Source organism: Carcharodon carcharias, chromosome 8 (genome assembly GCF_017639515.1).
Source record: "Carcharodon carcharias isolate sCarCar2 chromosome 8, sCarCar2.pri, whole genome shotgun sequence".
NCBI lineage: Eukaryota > Metazoa > Chordata > Chondrichthyes > Lamniformes > Lamnidae > Carcharodon > Carcharodon carcharias.
In genome coordinates, this window is record NC_054474.1 from 18,878,555 (window position 1) to 18,894,708 (window position 16,154).

A 16,154-nucleotide genomic window follows, 5' to 3' on the forward strand; every position below is an offset into this window, starting at 1 on the left:
CTCAAATTAGAACTTTCACTCCTGTTCTATCTTTACTCTTTTCCATAATTATGCTAAATCTAGCTGTATTATGGTCACTATCTCCAAAATGGTCATTCACCGCTACTTCATCCACTCAGCTCCATTTCCTAAGACTAAATCTGGAATTGTACTACCTCTTGTTGGGCTTGTTACGTGCTGGCTAAAAATGTTCTCTTGAGTACAGTTCAAGAATTTTGTGCCCTCTGTGCCCATTACCCTTTTCATATCTCAGTTGATGTTAGGGTAGTTGAAGTTCCCAACTTTTCTTGCCCTATTGTTTTTGCACTCAGAGATTTGTCTACATAAAAGCTCTTCCATCTCCCTCTCACGTTTTGGGGCTCCATAGTACACTCCTAGCAGTGTGGCTGATTTCAACCCATGTGGCCTCAAATGATGATTTATTTCGAACAGGCTTGTCCAATCTTTTCGTGTGGGCGGATACATTTCAAATTTTTCTCACTCAAGGGACTGATGAGCAAATTTCAGAAAGATAATGTTCGGCACAACATTAAACATCAATTAAAACAAAATGCTGAAGTATGAAAAGAAACAACTCGCTGAGCAAAAGGCAATGATTAATAAATAAATGAGTATTACCAACATGAGTAATAAATAAATGAGTGTAATAGCATGAGAGTGTGTGTGTCCAGCTCACTCCCAGTCTCTGGGTGCTCACTGACTCACACTCACCCACTGTGAGAGCCGATGAGAGTGCATGATGTTGTGTGTGGGTGAACGTGGATGGGAACCTTGATACTGGCAGTAGACCAACCTATGGACGCACTCTGCCGTCGCACACACATTCCGTCACGCTATCTCCCTCACATACGCCCTCCCTGCCCTCTCTCACATTCTCTCTCTGCGCTCTCTCTCACTCTCTCTCACCTGCCTCACACACTATTTGCCCCTTACACATTGTCTCTCCCCCTTCAACTACGCACTCCACAGCTCCCCGATTGCCCGGTCCTTCCTGCCCCCGCTTAATAGCTGCATGGGTCTCACCTTCCCGCTCCTGGGCTGCCCAGACCTCACGGCCCCGTGCCTCAGATACCTGGACCTCGTTGTCCCACTACCCGGCTCCCTGGCCCTTGCTTTCCTGCTCCTCAGCTTCCCCAGGCTCCTGTTATGATCCACCCCAAGGTGAGGTTCCCCAAAGTTGTTGATCCAGGCGAGACCCCTCAATTTGTCAACTTCTGGTTGGGACACCCCCAAATTGTTATGCTCCAGGTGACGTCACTGTCTATATTCAGCACCCCCCTTTCTGTTGGTTGCCACAAGATTTAATCTAAAAAGGATCTCTTCTGTGGATACTTTCTCCCCAGACCCCATCATGCTGGTTTTGAAGGAGCCAATTTGATCAAACTTTCCTGAGTTAAAGTTAAGTGTAAGTTCATTAACTACTAAAGGCAAGAAAGGATAAAATACGGTCATACAAATTAAAAGTAAAAATTTAGCTTGAAGTAAGTGAAGATATAAAGATTTATGGAACAGTTCTTGACTTGTGGGGAGTAGGTGATTTAGCGTTGTGGCTGTTGCGGTTTGAGATTCCAGCAGAATTAACTCTGGTAGACAAATAGTCGGATTTGAGGCTCCAGTAGCGTTGACACCAGTAGGTGAATAGCAAGGCTTCAGTGGAGTTGACTCCAGTAGGTGAATAGCGAGGCTTCAGTGGAGTTGACTCCAGTAGGTGAATAGCAAGACTTCAGTAGAGTTGACTCCAGTAGGTGAATAGTGAGGCTTCAGTAGAGTTGACTCCATTAGCTGAATACCGAGGCTTCAGTGGAGTTGACTCCAGTAGGTGAATAGCGAGACTTCAGTAGAATTGACTCCATTAGGTGAATAGTGAGGCTTCAGTAGAGTTGACTCCAGTAGGTGACTAGCGAGACTTCAGTAGAGTTGACTCCAGTAGGTGAATAGTGAGGCTTCAGTGGAGTTGACTCCACTAGGTGAATAGTGAGGCTTCAGTAGTGATGACTCCAGTAGGTGAATAGTGAGGCTTCAGTAGAGTTGACTCCATTAGCTGAATAGTGAGGCTTCAGTGGAGTTGACTCCAGTAGGTGAATTGCAAGACTTCAGTAGAGTTGACTCTGGTAGGTGAATAGCGAAACTTCAGTGGAGTTGACTCCAGTAGGTGAATAGTGAGGCTTCAGTAGAGTTGACTCCATTAGCTGAATACCGAGGCTTCAGTGGAGTTGACTCCAATAGGTGAATAGCGAGACTTCAGTAGAATTGACTCCATTAGGTGAATAGTAGGGCTTCAGTAGAGTTGACTCCAGTAGGTGAATAGCGAGACTTCAGTAGAGTTGACTCCAGTAGGTGAATAGTGAGGCTTCAGTGGAGTTGACTCCACTAGGTGAATAGTGAGGCTTCAGTAGTGTTGACTCCAGTAGGTGAATAGCGAAGCTTCAGTGGAGTTGACTCCAGTAGGTGAATAGCGAGGCTTCAGTGGAGTTGACTCCAGTAGGTGAATAGCGAGACTTCAGTAGAATTGACTCCATTAGGTGAATAGTGAGGCTTCAGTAGAGTTGACTCCAGTAGGTGAATAGCGAGACTTCAGTAGAGTTGACTCCACTAGGTGAATAGTGAGGCTTCAGTGGAGTTGACTCCACTAGGTGAATAGTGAGGCTTCAGTAGTGTTGACTCCAGTAGGTGAATAGTGAGGCTTCAGTAGAGTTGACTCCAGTAGGTGAATAGCGAAGCTTCAGTGGAGTTGACTCCAGTAGGTGAATAGCGAGGCTTCAGTGGAGTTGACTCCAGTAGGTGAATAGAGAGGCTTCAGTAGAGTTGACTCCAGTAGGTGAATAGCGAGACTTCAATAGAGTTGACTCCAGTAGATGAATAGCGAAGCTTCAGTGGAGTTGACTCCGGTAGGTGAATAGCGAGGCTTCAGTAGAATTGACTCCATTAGGTGAATAGTGAGGCTTCAGTAGAGTTGACTCCAGTAGGTGAATATCGAGGCTTCAGTAGAGTTGACTCCAGTAGGTGAATAGCGAGGTTTCAGCAGAGTTGACTCCAGTCGGTGAATAGTGAGGCTTCAGTGGAGTTGACTCCAGTAGGTGAATAGCAAGACTTCAGTAGAGTTGACTCCAGTAGGTGAATAGTGAGGCTCCAGTAGAGTTGACTCCAGTAGGTGAATATCGAGGCTTCAGTAGAGTTGACTCCAGTAGGTGAATAGTGAGGCTTCAGTGGAGTTGACTTTGGTCGATGAATAAATGTTTTCGATTTTCCAGTTGTGTCGGATTCGGTAGACAGAGGGATTGGGATAACTGCAAAATAGCGATTTGCAGGGGTACTGTGTGTGGCTGTTACTCCTGAGTCAAACTTCCAGCACTTGCTCTCTCTCAGAGCACCCACCAACAGACACCGAAGCAGCTTTTCGGTTCACTTTTAACCTCTTCTTTGCATATTCCAAGTGGGAAGTGAATTCACAAATCTGTTTGGGCTTGTGTGCATTTTAAGAACTCAGGTCTTATATTTAAAGTCCAATATTTCCTGACACAATTCTGTTTCTTTCCTTCACTATCATGACACCCGAACTCACCGATGCTGCTTTTTGCGGGAGAAAAAAACAGCCTATGATTGGAGGACAGCTCCATGCAGAAACCTTCATTCAATCTTGCCTGTTTGACAGGCATTTTGAAAGCTGGCTCCAGGGCCCACATAGAGGGGCTTCACGGGCCACATGTGGTCTGTGGAGCGTATGTTGGAAAAGACTGATTTAGTATATCATCCCTCTCACAGCTGATTCTTTAACCAATAATGCTGTGTGGCCTTTTTTTGGTCCATTTCTATCCTGCCTGAAAACCCTATATCCAGCGATGTTGAGCTGCCATTTTTGCTCCTTGTAAAACCAAGTTTCCATTATAGCAATGATATCACGTGGCCATGTATCTATTTGTCCCCTCAGCTCATCCGCTTTTTTAAAATTCATTTGCGGGATGTGGGTGTCACTGGCTGAGCCAGCATTTAATGCCCATCCCTAAATGCCCTTGAGAAGGTGGTGGCCAGCTGCCTTCTTGAACCACTGTAGTCCCTCTGGTGTAGGTACAACCACAGTGCTATTAGGGAGGGAGTTCCAGGATTTTGACTCAGCGATAGTGTAGGAACGGCAACATATTTCCAAGTCAGGATGGTAAGTGGCTTGGAGGAGAACTTCCAGATGTTGGCGTTCCTACATATCTGCTGCCCTTATCCTTCTAGATGGTAGTGGTCATGGGTTTGGAAGGTGCTGCCGAAGGAGCCTTGGTGAGTTCCTGGAGTGCATCTTCCAGATGATACCCACTGCGGCCACTGTTCGTTGGTGGTGGAGTGAATGCTTGTGGAAGGGGTGTCAATCAAGCGGACTGCTTTTTCCTGGATGGTGTCAAGCTTCTTGCATGTTGGAGCTGCACTCATCCAGGCAAGTGGGGAGTATTCCATCACACTCCTGACTTGTGCTTTGTAGGTGGTAGACAGGCTTTGGGTGTCATGAGGTGAGTTACTCACCACAGGATTCCTAGCCTCCGACCTGCTCTTGTAGCCACAGTATTTATATGGCCATTCCAGTTCAATTTTTGGTCAATGGTAACCGTCAGGATGTTGATAGTGGGGAATTCAGCAATGGTAATTCCATTGAATGTCAAGGGATGATGGTTGGATTCTCTCTTGTTTGAGATGGTCACTGCCTGCCACGTGTGTGGCGTGAATGTTACTTGCCACTTGTCCAGATTATTATCCAGATATTATCCAGATCTTGCTGCATTTCGACATGGACTTCTTCAGTGTCTAAGGAATCGTGAATGGTGCTGCACATTGTTCGCTGATGATTGCACATTGTTCGGAAATATACATAAATTAAGTAAGTTATGCTTGTAATTAAGTGTATTAAGAATAACGTCTACCTTTAACTTTGAGTTTTAGCTTTAATGTTCAAGCTATACCTCTATTTGTGGGTTAAAAGGCAAAACCTGGGATCAAGTTTCATTTTTCAGTGGAGACAGCAGGTCTAAAGCTCTGTTTATATACCTAAATTTCTAGTGAGATTTTTATGACTTGTGAAGGAGAGTAAAATGCAACAAGAGTGGAGAAAAAAACTGTGCCGTTGCCTAGCAACAGTTGTCCAGAGATGGAGGCCCTCCCACACAGACAGAGAAAGGAAAAGTTTAATTTCAATTGGTCATTATGCTGTAAGTTGAATGGAGAACTTTAAGTGTCTCTCTGGCTGATATACCAGCAGACGGCTGAGGGAAATAAGTCTAAGAATCTGAGATGCGTTTCTCTAAAGTTAAAGTAACAATGAATGTCAACTCATTAACTGAATCCTGGAAACTGGGTGTCACAAGGAAGTCACCACTGTCTGCAATTCTCCGCATCCTTTTTGATTGAAGGATGTTGATGAAATACAAAGGATGCTGTCCAGAATGAGTGCTCAACGTGCTTCCTGTTGGTTTAGTTCTTTTATGGTATAAATATTGGAACAACGCTGAAGAATTTAAAATTTATTGGATGCACCCCAGCTTCTCTCAAGGTAAAGGTAGCTGTTGCAATGTAGTGATGATAGATCTCCCCTTAATTGGGATAGAGGCATCTTGCTAGACTCAATAGCTTTCTACTCAGGGATTTAAGTTAAATACTACTTCAAATATGGATGGATATCTTAAATATCTCTCTGAAGCATTAACAAGTCTTGGATTCTCTATATTAGGAATGGGATTATATTAGCTGTCCTAGAACGAGTAATGTTGTGATTGAATAGCCATTCAACATGAATTGCATGTTCTGTTCTTTTATTAACTTTTATATCATTTAGAAAATATACTGTCTCACAAAGTCTTCTGTGTCCAAACTCAGAAAGCTTTCTCCATATACACTTCAGTGGAGAGATTGAGGGGGGATGCCCAGATCCTTATAATACCTGAGTTATTATATTCTAGCTAAAACTTGTTTAAATGGTTATATGGAGGATGGTAATATTCTCTGGTGTTTCCATTCCATCAGGGAGAGTTAAATCCGTTTTACAGACCTATTTAAGCCTCTGTTTGGCCTGTCTTACCCTACTTTGAGTGAGAGTGTTTATCTAGGGAGTACACCTGATCTGAAATGGTTACATAAAGGGCTAGAATTATAATTCACTTCAGCGGCTCCCCCATCCCTTGCCACCCCACCACACCCATCTAATTAATCCCCTCGAGCCCCACAACTGCCTGAGTGCTCATCTGATTCTGGCTTCTTGAGCATCCCCGATTTTAAATGAGATAAAAACAGAAAGAGCTGTAAAATCCCAGCACTTCTAGCAGCTTCTGTGGAGAGAGAAACAGAGTTAACATTTTGAGACTGATATGAGGCTTCTTCAGAAATGGAGAGACCAATTTTAACTGCTTCATCATTGGTGGACGTTTCTTCAGCTTCTGAGGACCCATGTTCTGGAACCCTCTCCCAACACCACTGCCTCTTTACCCACTTCCTTCTTTTAAGACGCTCTATAAAATCTCTCTCTTTGTCTAAGTTTTTGGCCATCTGCCCTGATATCTCTTCATGTCACTCAGTTTCAAATATTGTTTGATACCACTCCTGTGAAGCACTTTAGGGCATGTTGACATGTTTATGGTCCTGCATAAGTGCAAGGTGTTGCTGAGATTTTTCTCTTTTAATCCTGTTATATCTTTTTCCACTCTTTGTAAGTGTCTTGGAATTTTTTTCATTCAAATTGCTATGGAAATGTGAGTGTTTCTTTTGTTTAAAGGGTTGATGACTGGGAGCAAGTCTGAGAAACCACAATCCATTATAATAACTGTTTCTTTGGAACAACAACCTTCATGCTTTCAGCTACACAGCACATTATCCTGGTGTGTATGTGTTATATCACATCTGAGCTGAATCATAAATAACAACTTATTGAAAACAAATTGTCTACAGGATTAACAGTTACACAAATTGGAAGTAAAATTTGCTTTCTGATTTTGAAATATTTATTCCCTTTCCTTGCAGGAAGTCAGAATGATATTTATTTTTTCCATGAGGAAGGTTTCTTTGTATTGAAAGGACCAGACAATCCTGGAAATGGCTCCATTGTCTGGGAATGGGGACCACATTCTGGGAACCAAACTACAAAACAATTGGGAACTTTTCACAAAGATGATCAGCGGTGGGCTGTACAATGGAGTGATGAGTACATTAATAAACCAGACATTTCTCAGGGCATCCATGAGGTCTGGGGAACTCTTAATCTGGGAATCAGAAACCCCACGTTTAACCTTGCGGGAATGTTCACCTGGAGCCAGTCACAGCCCAGGAAGAAAATCCTGAAACAGTATGAAGTATTTGGGATCAAAGGTAAGTTGAACAAGGACTAGAATGGGTTCAAATTGTGTTTTTCTGTGAGTAATTCCAATAATATTCTGAACACAATGTTGGGATCATGTCATTTTGTTCCAGTTCTATCACAAGAACAACAACCTATAATTACATAGCACCTTTAATGTCATAAACCATCACAGCGTGCTTCACAGGAGCACTGAGCCACATAAGGTGATATTTGGCCAGACAATCAAAACCTTGCTCAAAGAGACAGGTTTTAAGGAGTGTCTTAAAGGAAGAAAGCAAGAGGTTTAGAGTTGAGAGTCATAGGCCAGGACTTTGTTCTTGTGAATGGTTCTGCCCTGCAGGTGGAGGACCAGTGGGAGTCCCGTGTCACTCCTGTGGGGGAGGACTGATGCAAGTAGGTGCCCATTTGGCACTTAATTGGTAATCATTGGGCCTTCCACTGGATTTAGGAGCGCAGGGATGCAAATACCACCCCCAACCTAACTGCACTCTGGAGGGTAATGCCTCCTGGGACTTCTCAAGATTAGTACTGGATCCCTGGACACGTGAGTGGAGGAGGGATGGGGGTCGTGTGGTGAAGGTTGTCTGAAGGCAGGGGTGATAAGAGGCAAAAGCAGAAGGTGTGGCATTTGGCACACCCCACCCCCGCTTCCCCCACCCTGCTTCATGATGCCAGGTCCCTCGATCAGGCATAGAGTGTCTGACAATGAGATCACACGCAAACCCGACATTATTAGTTTTAACATGAGCATTTGTTCACCAATTAGAGAGCTGCCATTGATTTCTAGTGGGTTTAGGATCATTGGTATCAAGAGCCTCATTAATGTTTCTACTTGACAAACTGCAGTCAGGGAGTGGGAATCCCACATCGTACCCTTCGCACCTCCAACTTTACGTGGGACAGATTTCCTGAAACTGGGAATCCTATGCAGGTATTTCAGCCTGACTCCCTACCACTCGCAATCGTATCCGCTCCGGTAGGCAAAACTAAATTACATCCATAGAGTTATTTATGGCACAGAATGTGGCCATTCCATTCATCAACTCTCTGCCGGCTCTCCATGGAGGAATCCAATTTAGTCCCATTCCCTTGCTCTATCCCCATAATGCTGGCAGTTCATTTCCAGAACGTGGGAGCCCAGGAAACTGAAGATACGGCTATCAATGCTGGAGAGATTAAAATTGGGAATGTTCGAGAAACCAGAATTCATGAAGTGTAGATATCTTGGAAGATTGTGGAACAACAGAAGATTCCATAGGTTGGGAGAGGTGAGTCAGTGGAGGATGTTGGAGATAAGGGTGAGAATTTTGAAATACGCTCGAGTGGGAGCCAATGTAAATCAGTGAGCACAGGGATGAAAGGGAATGGGACTTAGTACAAGTTAAGATACGAACATGAATGACCTCTACAAAGGGTAGAATGTGTGAGACTGGGCAGGACTGCGTTAGAATCATTGAGTCTAGAGATAACAAATGCATGGATAAGGTTTTCAGAAGTTGTTGAACTGAGACCTGAGCAAAGTTGGGCAGCGAAATAGAAGTGGAAGTGGGCAGTGTTAGTGACGGCATGAATTTTGGTCTCCTTATTTAAGAAAGGACATAATTCCATTAGCAGAAGTTCAGAGGATTGTTCACTAGATTGATTCCTGGGATGAGGGTGTTACCTTATGAGGAGAGACTGGACAGATTGGGCCTGGAGATCTTGGAATGTGGAAGAATCAGAGACGAGCTTTTTGAAAGATCTTGAGACAGTTTGACAGAGTGGGTGCTGAAGGGATGTTTCCACTTGTGGGAGGGACCAGAACCAGGCGACACAGTTTAAAAACAAGGTGTTTCCCATTTAAGACGAAGATGAGGAGAAACATTTTCTCTCAGAGGATCATGAGTCTGTGGGACTCTGTTCCCAGGAGAGTGTTGGAGTCAGGGTCATTGAAAACTTGAAGGCAGAGGTAGATAGATTCTTGACTAACAGGGGAATCAAAGGATATTGGGGATAGGCAGGATAATGGTGCTGACGCCACAATCAGTTCAGCAATGATAGTGTTGAATGGTGGAGCAGGCTCAAGAGGCCGAATGAGCTACTCCTGCTCCTAATTCATATGTTCATCTGTGCATATGGATGTTGGTTTGAAGCTCATCCAGGGGTCAAATGTGACACCAATTTGTGAACAGAAAGGCTTAATCGCAGACCACTGCCATGGAGAGTACTGGAGTCAGTAGCTGGAGAACACAGTTTGGAGTGGGGATTGGAAACTACGGCTTCAGTTTTCCCAGTAATTAATCACCCAGCCCAAAGTGAATCTCTGACTAAACATGTCAAGTGGCTGAAAATACTTTGTGCTTTTCAACTAGTGAACGTACTAAGGGTTAGTAGTGCTGATTATTAACATTAGTATTTGTCTAGAATCATAAAATTATTTAGACAAGGACCATGGAGGGGGATGAAACTGGTGACAACCTTATAGAGTTTGTGGTGAGGGCCGAATATGATGACATCGATTTTTCAAATATTTACCTTTTTCTTTCATTATTTCATGGGATGTGGGCTAGCCCAGCCTTTTTATTGGCCATCCCTAATTACTTTGAGAAGGTGGTGGTCATCATCCGACTTCTACTGAATTCAAATTTCACCATCTGCCATGGTGGGATTCAAACCTGGGTCCCCAGAACATTACCCTGGGTCTCTGGAGAAGCATAAAGAGGAGAGGAGGGAGGAGGGTGCCAAAGGAAACAAGTGGACATTATCCAGGAAATGCTAATTGTCAGCAATAAGCACTACTTGTTGGCATTTGTCTGATTAAATGTGTTCATAGTGAAAGAAAACTTCTAATGCATTGGTTCCAAAGCTTTTTGGGAAATATCAGCTTCATATATCTGCTTTTGCAGTTGAGATCAATTCCCAGAGGCCTGTAATGGGCAGTGACATCACCCTCAGTTGTACCATCTCCAGACTCTCAGATACAGTCAGTCTTCACTGGAAACAGAGAGACTCATCTCAGCAGAACGGGAGGAAGAACACTGATGAGATCCATCTGAATAACACTGTCTATCTGATAGTCAGACATGTTGGAGCAGGAAATCAGAATCTGTATACATGGGAAGTGCAGGAAAATAACTCCACTGTTCTCACTGGAAACACAAGTGTTGATGTGGATTGGGGTAAGTCCAGAGCTACCTTGCAGTAGGTATTAAATAGTTACTGATATAAAACTATTACACACAAAGTACAGTGATCACTGACGCCACTGTGGGATTTTGCTGCAGAATGTGCTCCTATTTTTTGCTCTTGACATGGTTGTAAATAGAAAATGGCGACATGAAGAATTGATGTAACCAACCAGGTGGGTTTATTTTAATTCACATCAGTGAAACAAAAATAATCAAATACTTCAATTGAAAAAGCAAATGTGATTCCAGTTGATACTGGAATAGAGAAATACAAACAAATTAAAGACACCCAACACACTGGTAAAAGATTAGAGTCTTTCCTGAGGCATTTTCTCAGTGAAGCTGGGAACTTACAAATATGATCAGAGTGTTTTACATTTATGGTTATTCACATACTGGTAATACCTGAATAAATGATCACATAACCCAGGGATGTAAGAATAAGGCCACTTTAATCTAATTGGTAATTTGTGTCCGTGTTGCTGCTGCCCACAACGTTTGACCAGCCCTGTGGGGAGGTGGTGGCATAGTGGTATTGTCAGTTGACTGGTGTGCCAGAGACTGAGGATAATGTCCTGACACCCAGGTTTGACTCTCACCATGGCAGATGTTGAAATTTGAATTCAGTGAAGTTTGATGATAACCACAAGACCATTGCCAATTGTCATAAAAAGCCATCTGGTTCACTAATGTCCCTTCGGGGCAAGGAAATCTGCTGTCCTTACCTGGTCTGGCTTACATGTGACTCCATACCCACAGCAATGTGGTTGATTTTTAAATGCTTTCTGACTAAGGGCAATAATTACTGGCCTAGCTAGTGACACCCACATCACAGGAACCAATAAAAAAAACACTTCTGGCCACTTATTCTGGGATCACAGAATTGTAACAGCACAGAAGGAGGTCATTCAGCTCATTGTGTCTGTACTGGCTCTCCAAATGAGCATTATGACCCTGCCTTTTCCCTACAGCCCTGCACATTGTTTCTATTCAAATAATCATCCAATGCCCTCTTGAATGCTTCCATTGAACCTGCGTCCACAAAGTTCCAGGTGGTGTATTCCAGACCCAAACAACTCGTTGTGTGAAATAGATTTTTCTCACACAGGGGACATGCCCCCTTCCTCTGACAGTAGCTGCCGTATTCAGGTAATTTCTTAACGGTCCAAGTCCTTTAATGAATGAGTGTGGGACAATGAATGGGTGAGAAAATGAATGAATGAGTTGGGGAGTGGGTGATGTGGATAATAGGGTCAGGGAGCTAGTCAAGCTGCTAGTCAGGTCTGTTCGGGGGGGAGGGTGTGAACTAGGGTAGGGTCAGGAGATATTTGGGCGTTTGGAAGAATGGTTGGGTGGAGGTGTTGTCTTGGTTGTGGTGCTCAGCTGAGTTACCCAGCTGTTAGATCAAGTATTAAATTGACTAACATTTTCTGGGTAAGCATCCAGGTAAGTCTCGCGTATCTGACACAAGTTCAGGTCGGAGACATTTGCAGAGTGTCCCAGCAGCAGGGAATCAGCCCCATCGGAAGTTTAAAGTTCCTGGGCAACTCTTATGTATCTCTGTGCATCAGGACTTCCACAGGGTCTTGCCGCCCATCTCCTGATGTACGTCCCATCTCCAACGATCCAAAGAAAGGCAGATTTGGGCCAATGGGCTCAAAACCAACATGTCCACTACTTAAACAAATTAACTCCTAACTGCCCTGCAAAATGCTAAACCTCTGAGCTTAGAACAAACTTGCCCTTTCAACTTTCTCTATCAATCTAGACTGACGTTGCAGTGGTTGATGGACTTGTCTTTGCTCTGTCTTTGTCTGACCGCCTGACAACATCCCAAGGGGATCAGAATTGTCTAATACAATATGTATGAAGCACGTATAGGTGCTTCATTAATGAGACTGATTAACAAGTTGGTTATTACCTGCAGACCTTGGGGAAACAGCATCACATTGAGAGGGGTCATGTTTGGGGCAGATGGATTTTGTGCCACGACCCAGTATTTAAACAACAGTCAGCCTGGGTCAGTAGCCAGTGTATCCAGTTTCTAGCCAATTTCACTGTCCCAATGCTGCACTCCCAGCTGACTTATGCCAGGAGGGTGATGTTTGTCCCTGTGGAAATTCAGAAGATCTGTATCTCTGCAGCTATAATAATCTAACACCTTGTCTCCTGTCTTTCTGTTACAGATTTACACAATAAGACATACACACTTTATCGGTCAAGCACAGATCACAGTGAGCTCGACCTGATTTGTGAAGCTCATTCTGAGTCCAGTAAAACTAAATGGACCTGGTCATCATGTTATTTGCAGATTCAAGACAAAGAAATATCTTCTACTTACAAATCTCAGTCCATTGATCTAAACAGGACCTACTTTGGAAATCGTCTGGCCCCCACAAAGACAAATTTTAATGGCAAGAATTTCAGTGTGAGGATTGTCCCTGTTCTGTTTGAAGATGCTGGAGTTTACACATGTCTTTTGGGGAAATATAAAATGGTGACCATTAAACTAATCACAGTTAAAGGTAGGAGACAGAATGTTGCTGCTGTTTTCAATGATCAAGACAATGTTTAAAATCTGAATGATTTTCTTGTTTACACAGTGACATCTGAACCATCTGATGCAGTGACTGAGGGAGACGCTATTACCCTGACCTGCTCTGTCTCTGCTGTCACTGAATCAATGAGACTCGTTTGGATCAATAGTGATGGCAAAAATGTTGTAGAGAAAACATTGAAGAAACAGAAACAGGAACGGGGTTTGTTACAGCTGATTATTCAGAATGCCGTCCGAGACAGAAGGAACTGGACATGTGTCTTGTTTCATCAAAACATTCCCAAGCTTTTAATTCCACATTATCTGAAAGTTAACAGTAAGTGTCTCAGATGATAATCTTTTTAACCCACATCAAGGGTTCTTGTCACTTGCTGATCTTTTGTTATGAAAACCTTTTATTTTTTATATTCTATTGCACTCCATTTCAGTGAAAGTTCACGACATACCTGCAGAAATAAAACTCAAACCACACAACGGAGAGAAACTGAAGGAGACTATTTTTTACAGCTTTGATGTCCATGACACTTCTATGAGGAATCTATTCAATGTTAAGCCCCCACTGTCACTAGTTGACAGTAATTTAGCTGATTTCCTTGCATCCAGTGTTGCTGGCATTGGAGGCAGTCCAGAGAAGGTTCATTCAATTGATCCCAGGTAAGGAGGGATTTTCTTATGAGAGGTTGAGCAGGTAGGGCCAGTACTGATAGGAGATTAGAAGAATGAGAGGTGAATTTATTGAAACAAATGGTTCTTAGGGGGCTTGACAGGGTAGATGCTGGGAGGTTACTTCCCCTTGTGGAAGAGTTGAGGACCAGAAGGCATAATCTCAGAGTAAGGGGGTGCCCATTAAAAACAGGGATGAGGAGGAATTTCTTCACTCAAAAGGTAGTCAACCTGTGGAATTCATTACCACAGAGGGCTGTAGAGGCTGGGTCATTAAGTATATTCAAGGCTGAGATAGACAGATTTTTAATCAGTAAGGGAATCAAGGGTTATGGGTACAAGTCAGGAAAGTGGAGTTGAGGAATATCAGATCAGCCATGACCTCATTGAAAGATGGAGCAGACTCGATGGGCCGCATGGCCTACTTCTGTTCCTACGTCTTATGGTTTATGTCGGACAATGATAGAAAATGTGGCACTTGACTCTAGCACTCATTTGAATCTGACTTCGAATTGACCAATGTCACTTCCAGAAGTGGAGGCAATTGGCAGGGATTGGTTGAGTTGAATGTTTGCTGAATGCCAGGAAGATTGGTCGAGAACTGATTGGCAGGTTGATGCTTGACTGGTTGGCTAAGCATTGATTAATGAGGGAAATGCTTGGATAATTGTCCAAGGAGTGATTTACTTCCAAACGATTGGTCCTGAATGATTAGATAATTAGATGATTGGATGATTGAGGAATGAGTGGTCAAGAAATAAGTGGATGGTTGGCTAGGTGAGATTGGTCAGGATCAATTGGTCTGGTGTCAATAGGAATCAGGGGGAAAATCCTGCACTGATTGGAGTCATACCTAGTAGAAAGGAAGATGGTTTTAGTTGTTGGAGGGCAATCATCTCAGCTCCAGGACATCACTGCAGCAGTTCCTCAGGGTAGTGTCCTTGGCTCAACCATCTTCACCTGCTTCATCAATGACATTCCTTCCACCATAAGGTTAGAAGTGGGGATGTTCACTGAGGATTGCACGATGTTCAGCACCATTTGTGATTACTCAGATACTGAAGCAGTTCATATCCAAATGCAGCAAGACCTGGACAAAATGCAGGTTTTGGCAGACAAGTAGCAAGTAACATTCATGCCACACAAGTGCCAGGCAATGACCATCTCCAACAAGAGAGAATCTAACCATCACTCCTTGGGGTTCAATGGCATCACAATCACTGAATCCCCCACTATCAACATCCTGGGGGTTACAATGACCAAAAACTGAACTGGACTAACCATATAAATACTGTGGCTACAAAAGCAGGTCAGAGGCTTTGAATTATGCGTTGAGTAACTCACCTCCTGACTCCCCAAAGCCTGTTCACAATCAACAAGGCACAAGTCAGGAGTGTGATGGAGTACTCCCCACTTGCCTGGATGAGCGCAGCTCCCACAACACTCAAGAAGCTTGAAACCACCCAGGACAAAGCAGCCCGCTTGATTGGTACCATATCCACAAACATTCACTCCCTCCACCACCGACGCACAGTGGCAGCAGTGTGTACCATCTATAAGATGCGCAGCAGGAATTCACCAAGGCTCCTTCGACAGGACTTCCCAAACCCACGACCACTACCATTGAGAAGGACAAGAGCAGCAGATAGATGGGAACACCACCATCTGGGCTTTTCCTTCCAAGTCTCTCATCATCCTGACTTGGAAATATATCGCTGTTCCTTCACTGTTGCAGTGTCAATATCCTGGAACTCCCTGGAATAAAAAATTATCAAAACATGCATTGTATGGCCATGTTTATTTAAACAAGTAATCTTGATCAAGAGGATTACTTTGATAATTTTTTCCAAACCACAATCTGTTCCTTTTCTTTTGCTATCCCGCCTTTTACATCATTTCCCACCTGACACAATGTGGACAATTGACTATTTCCAGGTCTGTACTGAAGGTCGCCTCCAACCTGCCCAGATGGCGGTGCATGGGTGAGTTGTTGCTGCTGTATCTCTTCACCATCTCAGGGTAATGTTCATCCACACTTGCCCCAGCTCCCTCTGAAAAATTAACCTGGATCGTATATTATGTTAGAGGTGCATCATGGTCTCAAACACATAACAGCGTCTTCCTGCTCTAATATGTATTGTAGAGCAATTACTGAGGAAGCATTATCAAGGACCGTTGAGTCTTGCTTAATATTATGGTCAGGAAGATATGGTACAAATTTTTTGTCCTAATTGTCTCTAAGTTTTTGCCGCTTTCATCTCTCCCTCACATGTTCGTTCTAGTGGATATTGAAACTGTGATAGTGTGAACAGTTGATAGTGAGTCACCAGCCCATTTTAAACTCTCTGCATTTTTATTTTGATCCATTTCTTTCTGTCGCACAAAGTCAAAATCTACCCCATTGAATGCAGCTCTCATTCAAATAGTCATTATTCAAGTATAA

The 16,154-nt window shown here is 43.4% G+C and overlaps 1 protein-coding gene across 1 annotated transcript in view; it reads left to right on the forward strand.

Moving 5' to 3' along the window:
- The window catches only part of LOC121281409, a 45,057-nt gene that overhangs the window by 17,894 nt on the left and 11,009 nt on the right, over positions 1-16,154 (forward strand). Inside the window, exons 6-9 of the mRNA XM_041194353.1 lie at positions 6,988-7,332; positions 10,210-10,482; positions 12,678-13,016; positions 13,095-13,364. Coding sequence (XP_041050287.1) covers positions 6,988-7,332; positions 10,210-10,482; positions 12,678-13,016; positions 13,095-13,364 — 1,227 coding nt within the window. The remainder of the gene's footprint in view (positions 1-6,987; positions 7,333-10,209; positions 10,483-12,677; positions 13,017-13,094; positions 13,365-16,154) is intronic.